Source organism: Aquila chrysaetos, chromosome 4 (genome assembly GCF_900496995.4).
Source record: "Aquila chrysaetos chrysaetos chromosome 4, bAquChr1.4, whole genome shotgun sequence".
NCBI lineage: Eukaryota > Metazoa > Chordata > Aves > Accipitriformes > Accipitridae > Aquila > Aquila chrysaetos.
Window position 1 is genome coordinate 17,834,629 of NC_044007.1, and position 19,100 is coordinate 17,853,728.

The 19,100-nt window shown below is 34.9% G+C and overlaps 1 protein-coding gene across 4 annotated transcripts in view; it reads left to right on the forward strand.

Moving 5' to 3' along the window:
* CSMD3 (CUB and Sushi multiple domains 3) overlaps window positions 1-19,100 on the forward strand; it is a 756,594-nt gene that overhangs the window by 486,883 nt on the left and 250,611 nt on the right. For all 4 annotated transcript variants that reach the window (XM_030011520.2, XM_030011521.2, XM_030011522.2 and 1 more), the window contains 2 exons: window positions 6,719-6,888; window positions 15,320-15,476. In XM_030011520.2, the coding sequence (XP_029867380.1) occupies window positions 6,719-6,888; window positions 15,320-15,476 (327 nt within the window). The remainder of the gene's footprint in view (window positions 1-6,718; window positions 6,889-15,319; window positions 15,477-19,100) is intronic.

Genomic DNA, 19,100 nt, shown 5'->3' on the forward strand with positions numbered 1-19,100 from the left:
TTTCTATGTATATGTAAAGAAAATAATCTAGTCTCTTCATAGCTTCCCAACTGTGTAGGGCATTTCCTTTGGCTTCCTCAGGGCCATACAATCTTCCAGTCTGCTAAACCTTAGCTGGAAGACACTGACTTTAAAATCCATTCATTTATGTCATGTTTATTGCATACTTTTCAGATAATATTGTATATGGATCTTTTCTGGTAAAGATTTTTGCTAAGGTGATGGGGTTTTTTTCCTGTTTACCTGTGTAGTTTCATTGCCAAGCTAGAGTTAAGGTACTTTTCAGGGAATACCTGGGGAGTAAAAAATAGAAGTGTCTGAAAGGTTATATTGTATGAGAGAAAAAAATAAACTCAGTGTTGAACTGAAACACAATTATGTAGCCAATGAAGTGAAGGTACTACCATAGATATGTCTGCAGTAATTGCAAAGTCCCTTAATTAGCAGGAGAGCCATTAGCTACCCTCTCTACATCTTATTCCATTTTGCTATTAGAGTCTTGCTGCATAGCTTTATCCATTTCTGTGCATACACAAAATTTAAGGCAAATGTTGGTTTATTATTTTGGGTTTGAAAAAGTGTCCTTTTGCTAGTTTTAACTGAGTTTTCTTTTAATATGTGGAATGTTTTGGCAGCATGAATTCTCAGTTTAAGGTCTGTGATATTGACTTGTAAATGTGTCATTGATTCCTCTCAGAACAAATTAATCCTAATCTTTCTTTTGCTTATCAGAAGTAAATTTATTCCTTTAAATATTTCTCCTATCTTTTCTGAGTATGTTGTATTTCTTTTATTTTCTCCAGGGATAGGATATCCTGAACAAAGCAAAGTACAGCCATTGAGGGCTCACTGTCTATTAGTATAATGGCATTATAATGTGATAAGCACTTTCTTAATATTTCTTATGTATTTTAATATTTTACATAAAGTTTTAACTCTTCCTGTTCACTGTGTAGAAATTTTCACTAAGTTCCAACAGTTGTCAGGTTATTTTGTGTTTTGTTTTGGTTGTGGGGTTTTGTGTTTTAGGGTTGTTTTGTTTGTTTGTTGGTTTGTTCTATGAGAATGTTGTAGTTATTTAAAGGCAAATTGTGCACATTGGTTGTTTAAATTCTCCTAATACACCAAATGTATTTGTTAATATATTTTACCTTGTTAATACTAATGCAGCTCATTTGTCATGCTATTTCTCCATCCTCCGTTGGTTGATTGCAGTGCAGGAGCATATTGTTTAAAGAATGGGACTCCTCCCCATTCTTATAAGCTGGCGCTATTAATTATGAAAAATAATAGTAATAATGTAAATAATTGTTTCTAATAAGGATTTCTTTCTCATTTGTCTATTTTAGTAGAAACATCAACTTGCTGTAAAATTATGTGTAGGTCTTAAATACAGGACCTTCCCAAATCTGACAATAGTGTCTTTCATTATAACATAAACAATGCAGACAGAAAACCGCCAAAAAAGTATGTGCAAAGTATACTGAAAGTAAATTTAATACGCAGACAGCCACATGAATCTCTTGATGTTCAGATCAACTCTGATGTAGATGCATGTACTACAGTGTGAGAGACTGAAAGAGTTAATGTCTCAAACATTGTGGTGGGGGAAGTTCTACAATACATAATAAGAAATTGCAGTTAGTAATTTTTGGCTCTATGAAAGGAAATCTGGTCTTTTGGAACAATGTGAAAAAAGGAAAAAACCACTATTCTTATGATTGAAGAAGACAATGTTCCTTTCATTTTCTTCACCAGCATGGCATTCCCTGTATTTAACTCTTTCAGGATACCGAAACCACCTGGAAAACTTTTGATCACCTCATAACTCAGGTTATTCAGGGAAAGAATGCTTCAGTCACAACTGAATCCTTTCAGAATTGCCTTGTTATCCTCTGTTTTGCTGTCTTGTTTTGACAAGAGTCTGTTTTCTTGCTTGTATCAGCCATCAGTTGAAGAGAGAGAACTTCTGAAGATTAACAGTTTTATAAGAAACAGTTTGTTGAGCACTGAATTTACATACACTTTCTGAAGTAACTGTGGATTTGCAGTCTACTACCACTGTTGGTTAAAGATAAAATCCTTCTTAGAATGCTTCCACTTACACACCCAGTCAAGCTGTTGCAATGCTCTTAGTCTCTCAACCAACAGACATCTTTTCAAAATACAGAAGTGCTATTTCTAGCTCTTATCTTTTGATTCTAAGGGATTGTCTTGAAGAAAACAATGGCTGAACTTCAACCTGTAGCAGTACATCACATTTTTTTGTTTGCTAATTATTTATAGTGAAGATTTCATCAGCTGAACTGTGAGAAACCTTGCAAAATTCTCCTAATAAAGCATTTTTTTTAAAAGCCATTCATTGAAGAATTGTTTTCAAATGGTTAAATTACCCAAACAGATGCATTTCATTCCTTGGTTACAATAACAATGGCACTTTACATGATTACAGAATTTAAATACACTAATAAACAGTAGTTTAAACTCATCTGTTTTATTATGGAAATGTGCAATGAACACACATTCATAACCAAAAGCATAACAGTAATTTCTTATAAATAGCTCATTATATCAGTATTTTCCTTTCATTATTCTTCTTTGAGTTTTTGTTTATTTTCCTTTCTAATACTGAAACGATTCTATATTTCTGCTGAAGTCCAGAAACAGTGATTTACTGCAATCTTAGTGTTACATCCTTGTACTTTATATGAGGCTGAATTAAAATCTTTGTGGAAACATAGCTGGATGTTGGAATATTCCCCTATTTCTTTTTTTTTCCTACAAGCAAAGTGTGTAGGGTAGGTTCTAAGTTTCAGCTGAAATAAGTGGATTTAAAACAAACAAACAAACAAACAAACAAACTTTGTCATTAAAACAACCTGAATTTCATCTCTGTTGAATAGGGAATGTTACTAAAATGAAACATTAAGGAAATGCAGAAATGTTAGTAATTTCTGATAACAGCTCTAAGTATGTTTTTAAAGGATGGTTGCAGACTTTCTGTTCCTCTGTGGTTTTTCTTTTATTTCTGAAATACTGTTTTGTCCCTTCTTTTCTCTCTTCTATATTGCCCTCTTTATGCATTTTCCCTTAATTTTATCCTGGTTTGCCTCTTCAGTCTCTTTTTTCTGTCACCCACCATAATGCCTGTTAAAATTCTTTTCCGGACACTTTAAACAAAATACTTGTATTATTTATATTTATTCTAATCTTAAGAACTCAGTTAACATTTTTTTCTCTGACAGTTTTTTACTCGGCGCTTAACTGCACATAGAAGTAGTATGGTTTGTTTTGGATTCATGTGGTGGGGTTTTTGGTAGTGGGGGAGGGGCCGCAGGGGTGGCTCCTGGGAGAAGCTGCTGGAAGCTTCCCCGGCTCCAAGTCGGACCCGCCTCTGCATAAGGCCGAACCCGTCAGCGACGGTGGTAGTGCCTCTGGGAGAGCTAAGAAGGGGAACCTGCACTGAGTAGGGGGATTGGAATGTGAGAGGAACACCTCTGCAGATACCGAGGTCAGTGAAGGAGGATGGGGAGGAGGAGCAGGGAAGGAGGGGATGCCCCTGCAGCCCATGGTGAGATGGCAGGCTGTCCCCCCCGAGCCCATGGAGGGGAGCAGGGGAGCAGATGCCCACCTGCAGCCCGGGGAGAGAGGAGCCCACGCCCTGAGGAGGAAGGAGCAGCAGAGACCAGGTGTGGAGAACTGACCCCAACCCCCATTCCCAGTCCTCCTGTGCTGCTGGAGGGAGGAGTAGAGAAAACTGGGAGTGGAGTTGAGCCAGGAAGGAGGGAGGGGTGGGGGGAAGGTCTGTTAAGATTTGGTTTTACTTCCCATTATCCTTGTATTGATTTGATTTGTAGTAAATTAAATTGATTTTGTTTTTTGCCCAAGTTGAGTCTGTCTTTTGCCCGAGACCGTAATTGGTGAGTGATCCCTCCCTGCCCTTGTCTTGACCCACGAGCGCTTCTTTATATTTTCTCCTCCTCATCCCACTGGGGCCAGGGTGGGGGGAGGAGTGACCAAGCGTCTTCATGGTGCTTTGTTGCTGGCTGGGCTTAAACCACAACATGATCTTTTTTATTTATGCTACAGTATTAACATCAAAGAATAGAAGGCAACCATAGGTTACCTGAAGTTCCGTGTAATTTTAAGCAACATAGCTGTCTGTTCATGTTTACAGACAGAAGTGGAGATTGGCAGATAGAACTATCTATGGTATAGTTTAAAAAGTCTTACAATATTAATCACGTATCTTCCCTGTTTGATTCAGCACTTATTCAGAACTATACTGCTGGTGTTTGTGTGTGTGTTTGGTATTTCATGGTGTGTTTTTTTTTTTAAAGTTATAATTTGCACTGACAGTTGGCAAGGAGAGAAGCCAGGATCTAACTGTTGATTTTGTGAGAATCCCTCTGAGAAGTACACAAAAGAAGCTACTGTTGTAGGCTCCAGGCTGTGGTTCCGTGGAACTGCAATGGTATAACTGAATGCTATGGGAGAAGTTATTTTATACTGTGGTTTTCAAGACTACTGTTACTAAACTGCTTTCTTGTCTGCTAACATGAGGGTTGTGATCGTACATAAAATGACAGAATGGTTTGGGTTGGAAGGGACCTTTGAAGATCATCTAGTCCACCCCCCTGCCATGGGCAAGGGACACCTTCCACTAGACCAGGTTGCTCAAAGCCCCATCCAGCCTGACCCTGAACACTTCCAATGATGGGGCGTCCACAACTTGGAACACAACATTTTCCTTCTAAATTAAGAAAAGGACAATCAGATTGATAAATATTATGACATGAAAAATTTCCTTACTCGTAACAGAAAACCTAGCAAGGTTCTCAAATATTAGTTAAAAATACCATAACAGTTGGCTCACTGCTGCGTTCAGATTTAAAAAAAATTGGTTTGAATTACAGTTCTGACAAAACCAGAGTTGTTGGATCAACTTAATACCATAATTACCTTGTGCCTTTTGACTTTTCTCTCTCTCTGGAATGGGAAAGGATATCCCACAAACTTGGAATTACAATCATCTTATTCCTATGTGTGGTAATTCAAACTGACCTATGTGTCTTCAGAGTAGCAAATAACCGTTTATTTGAGAATGAAGTAAAAGGTTAGACATGATCATGGGGACTAGAAGGTTTTCCACTTCTGCCTAGATTGTGTGTATCCAACTGTTCTAAGACAAAGTGATGACACCTGAATTATTTGGGTACTTGTTCTGTATCACTATTGAATTAAACATAGTCATCAAGCATTTCTTCTGCTTTGATCTGTGCCTGATTTGACCTTCTGCACCATGTTTGTTTTTGCTGTGTACAGAAAGAATAGTTAATCAATGGGGTTTTGTCATGTAGTGTACAAATTTCATATATAAAATATATATTTCAATAACCTCAATTTCACTCAAACAAGTCTGGTGAGGGAATTATCATAATGATAAAAAAACAATAATATCTCTTAAAATAGATACCATAGATTGTTTAAACATATTTTCAAACCATTAAAAGTACCACTTAGTTTCGCACAATACAATTTGTTATTCTGTGAAATTATAAACCTATTTATTTCCCAGGTTAAAATAACTGGGGTGCATTCTCATGAGACTGGGTAAAATAAATGGCAAGAATATTGAAGTGATCCTGAAAACTAACTTAAACCCAGAAAATTTAGTGTTACAGTTAAATTTAAAATTAATCTAAATCTGTTACAAAGAGAGAAAATGCTCTTGTTCTTGCACTGTAATGACCACATATCAAGACTAAATAAAAAGGGAAGAATTGTAATAGTTTGTCAGTGTTAATTTCAAATACTGGTACCTCAGTGATAAAAATGTCTTATTAAAATTATGTAAGTAGTCCAAAATATGACAGTAAATGAAAGTTAGTTATTAATGCCCAATGTAGCATTGCCACAAGTTTTTATGTTTTCGAGGGGGGGGGGGGGAGTAGGTTATTAAACTTAATTACCAAAGTCCTCAATTATAAGGTTTCTTTTTTGAAATAATAACAGTATTACTTGGAAACACTTTCTTATTTTTATTTTTAACTCCTAATCTTAAACCCATTTTTTTCCTTTTTCTTTCTCGCCCTGCCCCCCGCTGGGATTTACTATTTTTCTACTTGTTTCTTAACAAAATTATTTTTTTCTGTTGTTTAGCTGGTAGATACAGCATAACTCTTTTTCTAGTGTAATTTATGCCATTGACTATGTTGTTTATTTTAGTAAATTAATGTTAGAAAAAAATTCTCTTTTTTTCATTAATCTGTGTAAAAATGTGTGTATCTGCATGTTTGTATATTTATACATGTGCATGTATATATAAATATATACAGATATAAACTTCTAGAGCACTTTTACTTTCATTTAATTCACAAGTCTTTATGAATTTCTGTGTTGGGGAAGTAAAAACGAGTATATTTCCTCCAAAACAAAATTCAAGAAAGATCCTTTAAAACATTACAATTCCGGAATGTGCCATTAATATGATTATAACTCTCCATATTATTTAACATACTTTAATAAAAGTACTGCAATTTAGAAATATTCTTGTAGCCTTCAATCACTGTCATGAACATGTATGTAGAACTAGATTTTAGATATCAATAAATGTTAAAAATGTTGAACTAGGTTGCATTAACATTCCCATTATCGCTATTAGTAAAACTATTTGTTTTCTATTAAAATATACCTTAACATTTTCTTTTAATTGCAGCTGAATGTGGAGCCTCCACGACAAATAATGAAGGAATCTTACTGTCCCCAAATTATCCTCTTAACTATGAAAACAACCATGAATGTATTTATAGCATTCAGGTACAAGCAGGGAAAGGAATCAATATTTCTGCCAGAACATTTCACTTAGCCCAAGGAGATGTTCTTAAGGTATGTAATCATGTAACTTATTTGTTATTTCTAAACTTGTAGTTCCTCATATAGTTGAAGTTTATCTGTTTGTGATAGTACAGTATCAGGTAAGTTTATGTTAAGCGTCTCAGAAAATATGTGTCTAAACCAGGTCCCTTTCTAAAAAGTTAAAAATTAGGCAACCTGAGGTGTTTCTGTAATCTGTTTCTTAACTTATAATTTTCTGGCCACATATAATTAAAAAAGAGATTGGAACTGTAAATTAAATGTTGCCTTAATGTGTATTTGTATTCTATTATTAGTGTTAAATATTCATCATTTACATCTTTTGTAAATTCTGTTTTCTTCATCAGTATCTTTATAACTTGAGCTGTGATCTAAACATAATAAACATTACACCCAGAAGCTTAATTTAATACACTATCTATGTACTATATTTTGTACATGAGGTTTACACTTTAAATGACTCTGATCTTACATGGTATGTAACATCTCCTGCAAAATGATAATCACAGCAATTACATGCAAAGAGAATTTTTGCATTAAACAAAGAAACAACAAAGGCAAAACCAGGATACTAGAACCTTCCAGAGTTTTTTAGAGTGATTTCACCCGATAAATTCAGTAGCTTTTACTTTGATTTGTTCGCAGATTTTATTAATGTATTCCCCAAAATACACATTTTCAGAGGGATATATTGGTTAGTCAGCTACATATTTAAAGCTGATGATCATCAGGGTAAGTGTCTTTTAGCACATACCAACTAAATGCAATAAGATATCCATAAAAAAGGATTAAATGATTGTCCAATATTTCGGAATACTCAATTTAATTAAACTTGCCTCTCAGAAATCAAATGAACAAGAGGTACAATGCCAATCATCTTTGAGTAAAAAAAAAAAAAAAAAGCTTTTTCCGCCATATTCTGCCATGTAGTTATTAAAATGAGAAGCATTTTGGGAAGATACATTTCTAAGAAACAGCTATGATTCAGACTGGGTTTTATCTCATCTAACTTTAGCCATCTAAGCATTGGGTTAGGATTTCTGTCATGAGTTGTCAGACATAGGTACTTCCAAAAGGGGTTAATTATACCTAAGGCATAAGCAGACCTAAACTACCGATGTAAGATGAAATCAGGCAGCAAGAATAAAAAAAAAAAAAAAAAAAAGTGGTTTTAAATAAAAATAAGTGTTATATTCTTCTTAAAACAAAACACAAGCAAACCAAAATAAACCAGAGGCTACTAGATATGCAGCATGCACAGGTATGTTTATTTTATTCTGGCCTTACTGCTTATTTCAGAACCAAGTAGATACCTTTTAATGTTTACTTTAATTAATACAGAAAGATTTAATTTGAAAGATGCTTAGTATTTACTAACATATAAATAGCATGGCAAAAAAATGAACAAAACCCCCCAGTTATTCAAGTTGCTGTTAAAACATCCAGATGATGTATGCCAGTATGCCATTTTAACAGTTTTGGAATTTCTTAATGAAGCAGAAAAATTAGTTTAAGTTATGGCAAGATGTTTAAGTTAACCAACATTAGCATAAAAATTGAAGTCAGGTCTTACATTTGAACTTGAATCCTTATCCACCCAAATCACTATCCTAATATTTCTGTCCACATTTTTCATGCCCATCCAATAAAAGTATATGGCTGCATTTTCCTCAGGACTTTCTAGGTTGAAACCATTCAACTCTATTATCTTAGTGTAAAAGTCATAGCACTGTAGGGAGGGAGCTACAGTTATATACAGTTATCTAAACTTTATATATATATATATAAAAAAATATATATATAAAAATGACTATGAATATAGAGCAATTAAAACTATTTTTTCTTTTTTTCTTCCTTAATCATTTAATGCACATACAATTGTGAAAAGATCTAGGCACTTAAGTTTTCTCAAGTGCCATTCCAACCATGTGCACTACAGATGTTTAACTAGAAAATGTTAACTCAGAGTATAAGGTAAAATTCTATTTTAATATTGCTACTCAATTAATACGAACTTAAGAGTAATGCCAAATTAATTATAAATGGAGGGAAGCCACCAATCTGCTGTAAATGTCTGCGGCAGAAATATTTGCTGTGTTTTGCAGGTATGTCTATTAGATGAAGGTAATATCTAGTAATTAGAGTATTTGTTTTTCAAGTCAGCAGCCTTGAATTATAATAATGAGCTGAAGTCCCTTCCAATCTATTAAAAAAAAAAACCAAACAAACCTACAAGAAGTGTTCTTTATTATGATTATTACTTTTTTGAGCCTGATATTGTAGCAAGACAGAGGCACTTGACCTTTAATATTGTGGGAAGTAATGGTATCTGTGGAACCCATTGTGCCTCTTCTTGCCTCATCTCTCAGATTAAGCTCTTACAAATTGTCTTAATTCCATCAGACTCTTTTTTCATGTGTTCATCTGATGAAGGAGTCTTGTTTCAGGAAATACAAATCAGCAGTCACACATTCCAAAACTTTTCTCATGGAAACAGTTCTGAAGTTGTCTATTATTATTGATTGCTTCTCATCTCCAGGAGCTGAAAAAGAATCAGTAGAAGATCTGGTGTGTGACTGATTTGGGAATATGCCTAGTATTTATCATTAATGTCTTCAAGATCAGGAAAGTAGTCTTGGTTATCCACATTTTTTTTCCTGTATTCTCTTGGACTGATTTACATTAATCTCAGTAAAATATCTTTGAAGATAAGTTTGCAGGAACTTCCTTTTATTTTTGTAGAACCAGTAACTAAAATGAAAAAAGGGAAGATACTGCCTAATTTGCCTATTTTGCTGACTGTGGAGAAGACAGTTTTGGCTACAGGAGTAGGACATTAGTGTTATACTTTAACTTTAGTTTTAAGTGAATCAATAATAGTCAATAAATGCTGTAAACCTATCTAATATATATCACTACTTTGTAAATGTACGTAAACGTTAATGCCTTGACCAAACTCTAAGAAATCTCTGAGGTAAGTAAAGAATAATGAAGCCTTCTAGAATGAACAATGGCAATAGAAGGAAGTTAAGTAAAAAAAAAGGATTATCATCCAGTCTTACAGCAAACAGCTGAGTGATGTATAGTGAGTACACAGTTCCCTTTTACCTATGAACTAGGGAGGGTAAGGAATTCACCATTTGGAAACCAAGATATTTAAACAACAGCTTCCAGACAGGGCTTCCTTTCTCCAAACACAAATGAAGCAGCTCCGTAATATTTCATAGTTAAAGCTCAGTTTTTTAGCTACAGACTTTGTTTAGGAAATGGATAATGCATCTCTGATCTTCAGAACTGATAGATGAAAATGTTGGCAAAGTTAATCATGTACTTTGTGTTACTTTTTCTGTCAGCTAATATTTTAGATCACTAGAGCTATGCAGATAAAATTCCATTCAAAGTCTGAATAGACTGAATTTTCTACTAACCTTCTGATGTTGTTTAATCAAGTCATGGGGTCTGCTGCTTACCACATGAATTAACTGACCATGGATCAAATCTATACCTGACAAGCACTGAGTGAAACAATGACACAGCTGCTCTGGGAATACAGCATTAGAGGGAAATAGCATATTTAACACAAAAAAATAACTGCCCTTACAACTGCCCTTACTGTTACTCCCCAGCCAGAGAAGGTCATTCTTACTTACCAGTTCTGAACTGGTATAGAACAGAGGTTTCAGAACATATAATTTGTTTTTAATTTGCTTCATTTAGTATGCAATTCTGTTTTTTTCTTTTTGATGTAACTGCTCCGGCTACTTATATTAATGTTGTAGGTGGATTTTTTTGTTTGGCTGGGTTTTTTTTGTTGGAAACTGTAAGAAATATATAAGTCTCTCTATTTTTTTTTTTTGTGTGTGTGTAGGGCTATAACCTGCTCTTGATAGCGCCATATCATGTTTTAATATTCATGAAAGTTTCATGAAGGCATATGAAGAATTTAAGATCTGTATAGTCATTATATGCCAATCCATTTAATATTAATCTCAAAAACTGTATAACAATTCTTTCCTTCTTTGTAATTGTACTGATAACTGAGTTTGTGCACTCCACAGAATTCAAATTTTTTAGAGTAAACTGCCTATGTGGGAGGCAGGGAAAAAGAATACATGGTTTCCAAAGTATGAGAACATTTCTACCTGCTTTTTTTCCCTGCTTTTATCTCCCTCCACCAGTTTTTCTTCTAAACTCCATAGTCTTTGATAGCTGTAAGCAAATGCTTTAGATTTGCATGGAAAGGAACAGAGTTGCCATTCTTCTACTTGCCTGAATAGTCCATTGTTAGTGGTGAACACTTTATTTGTGTTGAAATCAGTTGAATGTAGAATGTATTCTTTTATGTCAAAGATCTTTTAATATAATTCTCTAATTTACTGGGGGAAAGGCATCTTTTTTTAGAATTGAAGCTTGAACAAAGAAAACAATCATATTATCTTTATTTTCAGTAGATTTCAATATAAATAAAAATGTACCTATGCATGGTAGTACTTCCATACTACTTCCATGGTAGAGATTCCATAAGTAAACCTAAAACAAAAGAGAAAGGAACACCAAGTATGAAAAGGACTGAGATGGGAAGAAAACATCAGTTGTTTGTGGGGATTTTTTTTTTTCCTTTTGTAGCAGGTTATGCTCTTGGCAGTATATAGTGAGAGCTGATGTGCTAGATGAGATTGCACCTATGTGGAAAAAAATGGCTTTAAATATAATTTTTGATACTGTAATGAAGCAATCTTTCTTCTTCCTTCTACTAAAATGCTCAGTGCAGCAACAGGCAGGTAATAGTGTGTCAGTAAACCAAATAGAATAACTGGCATTAAGGGTCCCCTTCTTCTGTGCTTGGCTCAGCACTCTGTGCTCCTGCAAAATATGGAGGATTCAGTTTTACTGCATTTGTTTGCTCTCTCACTTGTGGGCCAGCTTTGAAATGTGTGCACATGATTCAGTTTTTGAGTGTTTTTGTGCAAAAGACTTTGAAGGGAGGTAATGTTTGGGACTTTTTGGAAATTTATTTCTTAAGAAACTCCACAATTGCTATCATAATCCTTTTAGGAATATCATCCTGAAAACATGAGTGAGAAATAGGTAATAAATGTAGGGGAAAAAAAAAAACCCTAAACATATGGGCCCTTTTCTGTCTTTATATTAGTGCTTCTATTTGCATGTGATATAAATGATACATTTGACAGGGTGTTGACAGCCTTAGCTCTGAGCTGCTGATTTTATGTTATTTCTTTTCTTTAAAAAGGCACAGATCTTCATATCCATATGCCTTTTATGTTTCAATGACAAATCTCAAAAATAGTTTGATTAAAATGCACAAATTTAATACATTCACTTTATACTATTCCCCTGCTAAAATTTTATGGAGTTAAATAAGTTAGCAGGAAAAAGGCCATTAATTTCCATTTAAAATTTGTTGATAGTGGACCCCCTCGAAAGCTTAGGAAGTTTTATTTATTCTCTAACTGCAAATGCAAATATAACCCCTCCTCCCCAAATTAAACATTACATCTATCAGTTCAAAATGTATTTATGTAAACAGTGTTCACTATTAACATCATTCTCTATAACATTTCAAAATATCATCTTGATATGAAGAATGTTGACGAAATTTTCTGTGCCTTTGCTCCTCTGTACGAATTAATCATTTAACAGATAGGGCCTTTAAACAGCTGATAAAGGTGGACCTCTGTTTTCCAAATAGCTTGTCGCTGGCATATTCAGTCATTATACAGTCATGAATCAATTATCTTTGCATGAATGCTACAGGATGATTTTAAGGAAAACGCATCCAACCAATAATATTTTCATAATTATTATTCTTGGCCATACATTTAGCACCCAAGTGACATAAATCCAGATGTGCTGGCAAGGCCTATAAGAAAGAATATTCCTATATGAAAAATAAGATAATGGTGCTACCTTAATTCACGTACAATCTTGTGTTCTGGATCAAATTCTGAAACTGAATTACTAACTCATTCAAAATCTTAAGCAAAACTCCCACCTACTTTAGGAAGGTTAGAAAGAAAATGCTGGTTCTGCAAATCTCACAAGGCAATGTAGGCTGTTACCACTTTCTGTGCAACTTAAACTGTATCATTTAAATTACATCTAGAAATTTCTGTTTAGTGCCCATTAACTTGAATGAAGCACAAAAAAGAAAATGTGACTTAAATTGAGAATTATACTACAAAATATGCATCCATTTATTATCCTAAGGGACACCGCACTATCTCAGGAAGAGGGGTATATGTTACTTTGAATATTTGAAAGTCAGCAACCAAAAGAAAAAAAATATATTTTAATTTCATGTTCAAATGAATCACATCCCTCCCTCATCCAAATGCAGTTCTCCTACTCAAAGAATCATAGACTTGCAGAAGCGTTAGGGTACGTTAAATTTTGTTCCTTCATAGAAATTATATAGGCTTAGAAGTATAACTGGGACAGCTAGTTAGTCTGTAAAGTAGAATTAGTGTCAACTCTGGAGAGATGTCAGTGTGCCAATGTGAAAGGTGTAATATGTTAGGACGGTTAACAAAATTGGCAATAAATTATGTGTTGGAAAATTCTAACATGCAGAAAATTGGTATCATGAAGTGGCTTATGGGAAGTTCTGGTGAGACATTGAGAATAGTTGGTATAACTTAACAGCTTCCTTTGGTTAATTATTAGTGATACACGCATAGCAGGAAATGGATTACTCTTATGTAGTGTTTAAAAATAAAATAAATCCTGAATACTTGGGTGTTATTAGTTATAAGTAGCTTGGAGAGATTAGGAGAAAGAGCGTCAAATTTAAGCTGGGTTTTCTTTAAGTTTGTCATGATGTAAATATCTTTGTGGGATAGTAGTAATTCTCCTGGAATGGGTGTTTTTCTTTCAGTTACCAAAACAAAACTAAGTCTATTTCAGAACTAATTTTCTGTTGTTTTTTTCTGGCTTGGTTACTGATCTCAGTATAGTTTTAAAGAAGTTTTAAATAAAATAGAGAAATCCATTTTAATACTATTTTATATATTTTAATATTACTTTTTAGTTGATAAGCATTACTTGCACCTTTTTTTTTTTCCTTTAATTTCTTATTTTTACTCCATTTAAGGACAATGGCATTTAAATGTGAAGTTTGCTTGGAATTTATTTGCTTGTTTCAGTAAGATACAAGAAATGATGCCAAGTCATTTTACAGTGCTTCTTAAACTGTTGTACAATTATTTATTCATCAGAGGTGACTAGAAGTGGCTTATTTGTCTTATTTCAGCATATCATTAAATGTGAAGTCTTTGTTATTACTAGAGACATAAGGATTTCTGCAAAATAGGATTTACGTGTATGTCATTCTCACAGAGGGGGAACAGGCATCAATATTTCACATTCACTTTGTTGCCTCACTACTATTGCTGGTGTATTTGATTTGATTTCTCTGTGGTATAGATTCCTGTTTACAAATGAAAGCTTTAATTACATTTTAAATTAACACAATTAGATCTTATTTAGAACTGGAGACAATTCTCTGTTTTTTTACTAGAGCTTTAGAATTTCCCTCTATGGCAATTTAAAAATTATTCAGAGGTCAATTTACTGATTTGCACGTGAAATTTTTCTTAAAAAACATTTATCAAATTTTTAGTTATCATAGAAGGCACTAAATAAATCCTACAGGACAGAGTGGCTGGGTTAGCTATTATTAAGTTATAGTTTAACTATTTTTAGGAATTAGAGGAATGTTTTAAAGCAACCAAGCTTGTAAAGAAATTTGCTGAGAATTATTAAAAGATTGTTTTATATATTTAGTAGTCTGATAGAAGTTTCCATTTCAAATACAGAAAAGAACAACTCTTGAAGAAAAAGAAATAATAAAAGTGCTGTATTCCAATTTACATATAGATTGCATGACTCTTTCAACTTACAGAAGCAGTTGTTCGACTTATTTTATTTCCTAGTCTCCTTTTACTTTATAGTCATATTTGAACCTCTCTTTACATAGAAAAAGAATTCAGTGATTTATTTAACAAGCCTAATGTGGGGAGATGTGAGCTTTTCTATTATGCCATCTCAGTGACTTGAGGCAGACACAGCTACACAAAATAGTTGTTTGCTGATAGTTTATGACCAGCATTGCAATACTGGCAGTGAAAGAGAAAACACAGAGGTTTAAAAACATCAAGCTGATATGGCACCTCTGTTTACGTCTATTGTTAGGCAAAAAAGGAACTGACATGTTTTAAATTGTGCATTTGAAAAATCACCACAATTAAGTCAGTTTAACTCAAGAGAGGCAAACAGCATATCCAAATAGTACTTCAGGTTGACTGGCAATAGATCTCCCTTGGCAGAGCTGTCCTTGCTCTTAATGGAGATGTACAGAATTAATTTGTAAATCAAATATCTCACTTTATTTTTCATAATTGTAAAACTCTCATTTGTTTTACAGATCTATGATGGCAAAGACAACACTGCTCACCTGCTGGGTGCATATTCTGGGGCATCATTAAGAGGCCTAACGCTAAGTAGTACTTCAAATCATTTGTGGTTGGAATTTAACTCAGACGTGGAGGGCACTGATGAAGGTTTTCAGCTTGTGTATACCAGTAAGTATTTGAGAAAATAGTAGTAATAGATTTATGATTTTAAAGGAATGAAAATTCTTTGCTCATAAGATGAAAATGCAGTCAAAAGACAAATAATGACAAAATCAACAGCAAATCACTCATCACTCATCAAAATAGCATAGTACCATAATTGTACCTCAAAAAACCCTAAACATGTAGCATACTGAAATCTTGCTTTGACAGTACTTTGCATAGTTTGATACTTAAACCACTTTTTTTTTTTCTAGAGGGTTATTTTGAAGTTTTTTCCAGTCTTGGAAAGGATAAGAAAAAAATTTCAGTTGTATTAGCATATAAAAATATCTAAGCATGTGAGTAGTTTTAAATGTGTAACTAAAACCCATTGTTTCATAAAGATAATTCGTAAGTAAAAGACATTCTCCATCTCAAGACTCATGTTCAATACTAGCTTTGCATTAGACTAGCAATTTCTCACTTTGGATTATTGTTTAGAATAATCCAATTTGGAACCAAAATGATAAAGAAAGATACCTAAAAAAAACTTCTTACCTAAATGTAGACTGACAAAATTAAACTACAAAGATTAGAAGAGGAAAAATCTTATCAGATCTCTGGCTTAGAGGGTATACGGGAAACAGCGATACACATATATTTTATCAAGTGGCAACTTCTGAAAATGTATGTGATTGTTACATGTATCTATTGGCATGCAGTGTATATGACTTCTTTACTGTATAATTATTTCATCGTTGCTGAATTATTATATAAAACCAACTTTTAGCAAGCAGAACAGTATTATAAGGTAATTCTGCAATGGAGCTGTCAACATCCTTTTTTCTCCCTGTGCTTACATCATTTATTTTCACCTATTCAAAAAATATTCTTATGTTTCAAAAACTCTCCATCATGTTTTTAAAACTAACGCTAATAAAAATAATATAAGTCTAGCAGAATGAAAGGAAAATATTTCAAGATATTACAAGAGTATGTAATTATTTTTCCAGTGAAAGTTGCATAATTATACCATGTAATAACCTGTGATAGCATAGGACTGTACCCTATGATTAAAGATAGGCCTTCCAGTGCTGTGTTACTACGTAAGTGTCAAGGTATTTCATTTTTCTTATTTATGTAGGTACATCCAAGCCCAGCACTTGAACCTTATCATTAACATTTCCTGTTTTTTGAGACAGGCATTCTCGTAAAATACACTTTTCGAGCCTGAACAGTTATTAGCCTTAACAGTGCTGAATCTTCTTTTGTAGATATTTGTAGAATTGGAAGAGAAAAAGTGAGAAAAACTCAGGGGTCAAAATAAAGACAGGAAGGAAACAGAAAAAGAAAAACCAAGTGATGCAAAGGCAGTCAATCATCACTTCCCACAAGCAGACCAATGCCCAGCCAGTACCTGAGCAATGGCCCCTTTGGAAAGACTAACCCCCAGTTTTATTGCTCAGCAAGACATTATATGTCATGGAATATCTCTTTGGTCACTTGGGGTCAGCCGTCCCAGCAGTGTCCCCTTCCAGCCTCTTGCCCACCTCCAGCCTACTTGCTGAGAGGGCAGAGTGAGAAACAGAGGACTTGATGCTGTGCAAGTACTGCTCAACAATAGCAGAAACTTTGACTAAACCAGTGTTGATAACACACCAATCTAAATCACAGCACTGTATGGTCTGCTGTGAAGATAATAAACTCCATCCCAGCCAGACTCAATATACTCCATCTCCTTTATACTCTCCTTTCAGATTTATATGCATGGATAAGATCCCCTCGAGCCTTCTCTTCTCCAGGCTGAACAGTCTCAGCTCCCTCTGCCTTTACCTGTAGGAGAGATGCTCCTATCCCCTAATCATCTTAGTGGCCCTTCACTGGACTTTCTTCATTAGCTCCGCATCTCGTACTGGGGAGCCCAGAACTGGGCACCATACTCCAGATGTGGCCTCAACAGTGCTTAGGGTAGATGGGAAGGATCACGTCTGTTGACCTGCTGGCAACATGCATCCTAATGCAGCCCAGGATACCATTAGCCTTCTTTGCTGCGAGGGCACATTGCTGGCTCATGTTGAGCTTGGCATCCATCAGGACCTCCAGTATGCTTCTCCAAAGCTGCTTTCCAGCTGGGTGGCCCCCAGCATATTCTGGTGCATAGGGTTGTTCCTCCCCAGGTTCAGGACTTTGCACTTCTCCTTACTAAACTTCCTGATGTTCATGTCAGCCTGTTTCTCCAGCCTGTTGAAGTCCCTCTGGATGGCAGCATGACCCTCTGGTGTACCAGCCAGTCCTCCCAGGTTGGTGTTATCATCAAACTTCCTGAGGGTGTGCTCTGCCCCTTCATCCAGATAATTAATAGAGATGTTGAACAGGATTGGACACAGTATTAACCCCTAGGGCACACCACTAGGTACTGGCCTCCAACTAGGTTTCATGCCACTGTTCATCACCCATTGGCCATTTCCCATTTTGGGAAAGACAGCTAATATTTGTTTTGCATAGATATAAACAATGAAACCTTCCAAAAGTACCACAGGCTTACCCTTATGCTTTTAAGCAGAAAAAAAATCCCCACAAGATGTAATGAAACATTCTGTGTCTTCAGGGACACATTGTGAGGATTCGTGTCCTTTCAGTCGCCTAAAATAGCCAACTATTGCCATTCTAGATCCTCTCCACTATGCTCCTAGCTATCAGGTGCTTCTCCAGAAGGATACAGTTTTCCCTTTGGTTCTGTTGCCAGAACTGCCAGCGCTGTGTGGATGGCTGAAATAACTTAGGGCAGCAAAAATGCTTCTAGTACCTATGCTTAGGCAATGGAGTTACTTGTTCACCTTCAAGAGGGAAGTGATCATTTAAAAAGACTACTTTGGTGCTGTGTCTATAAGCAAGCCATCCAGAGTTGAGGATGTTTCAGTGATCAAGGCACATTTTAACTTCTTTTCACACAGTATGATCAACATTTTTCTTAGACAGGAAATTCTAACTTGTCAGTAAGTATCCAGACTGGCAATATCAAAAAAGGTTCTTCATTTGGAACTCACATTAACCCCTTTTAGAGCTCCTGCAGTGCAGTCTGTTCTGGGAAACAAGAGCTTAGCTAGGAATGAGAAAAGTTTAGCTCAGAGATTGTGAAGGCTCTTCATGAGGTGAGCCATTTTCAGTGAGACATTAAATGAGCTGAAGGAAGAACAGGGAAGATAGAGCATTTGACCTATTTTTTTCCTTATGTGAGCAAACAGCCTTATCCAACCTGAAGCATTTTGTCTGTAAAATAAAATAATGACCATTTTTTCCATTAATCAATGGTAATGATTCAGTACCTGAGGAGAGATTGTGAAAGGCTACCAACTGTTGACCAGATGGACAAATACTGTGTAAGTGACTTCACTAAACAATGCAGATGCGAAAACCCCTTCATTTGCTCCCATGTCACCTACATATAAGAATATCAATCTGACACAAAGCACCTTTTTTACCTACAAACAGTTTGAGCTGCATGGTATTGATAAAAACCGTTTGGTTTTGAACAAAGTGAGGTTTCGAGCTGCTTCTCTGTTAATAACAGAAAATCTTACTTGGAATAGAAAATATTTCCACCAAATTACAGTTTATGTTTCCCAAAATGTTAATATGCTTCCCTGTTTC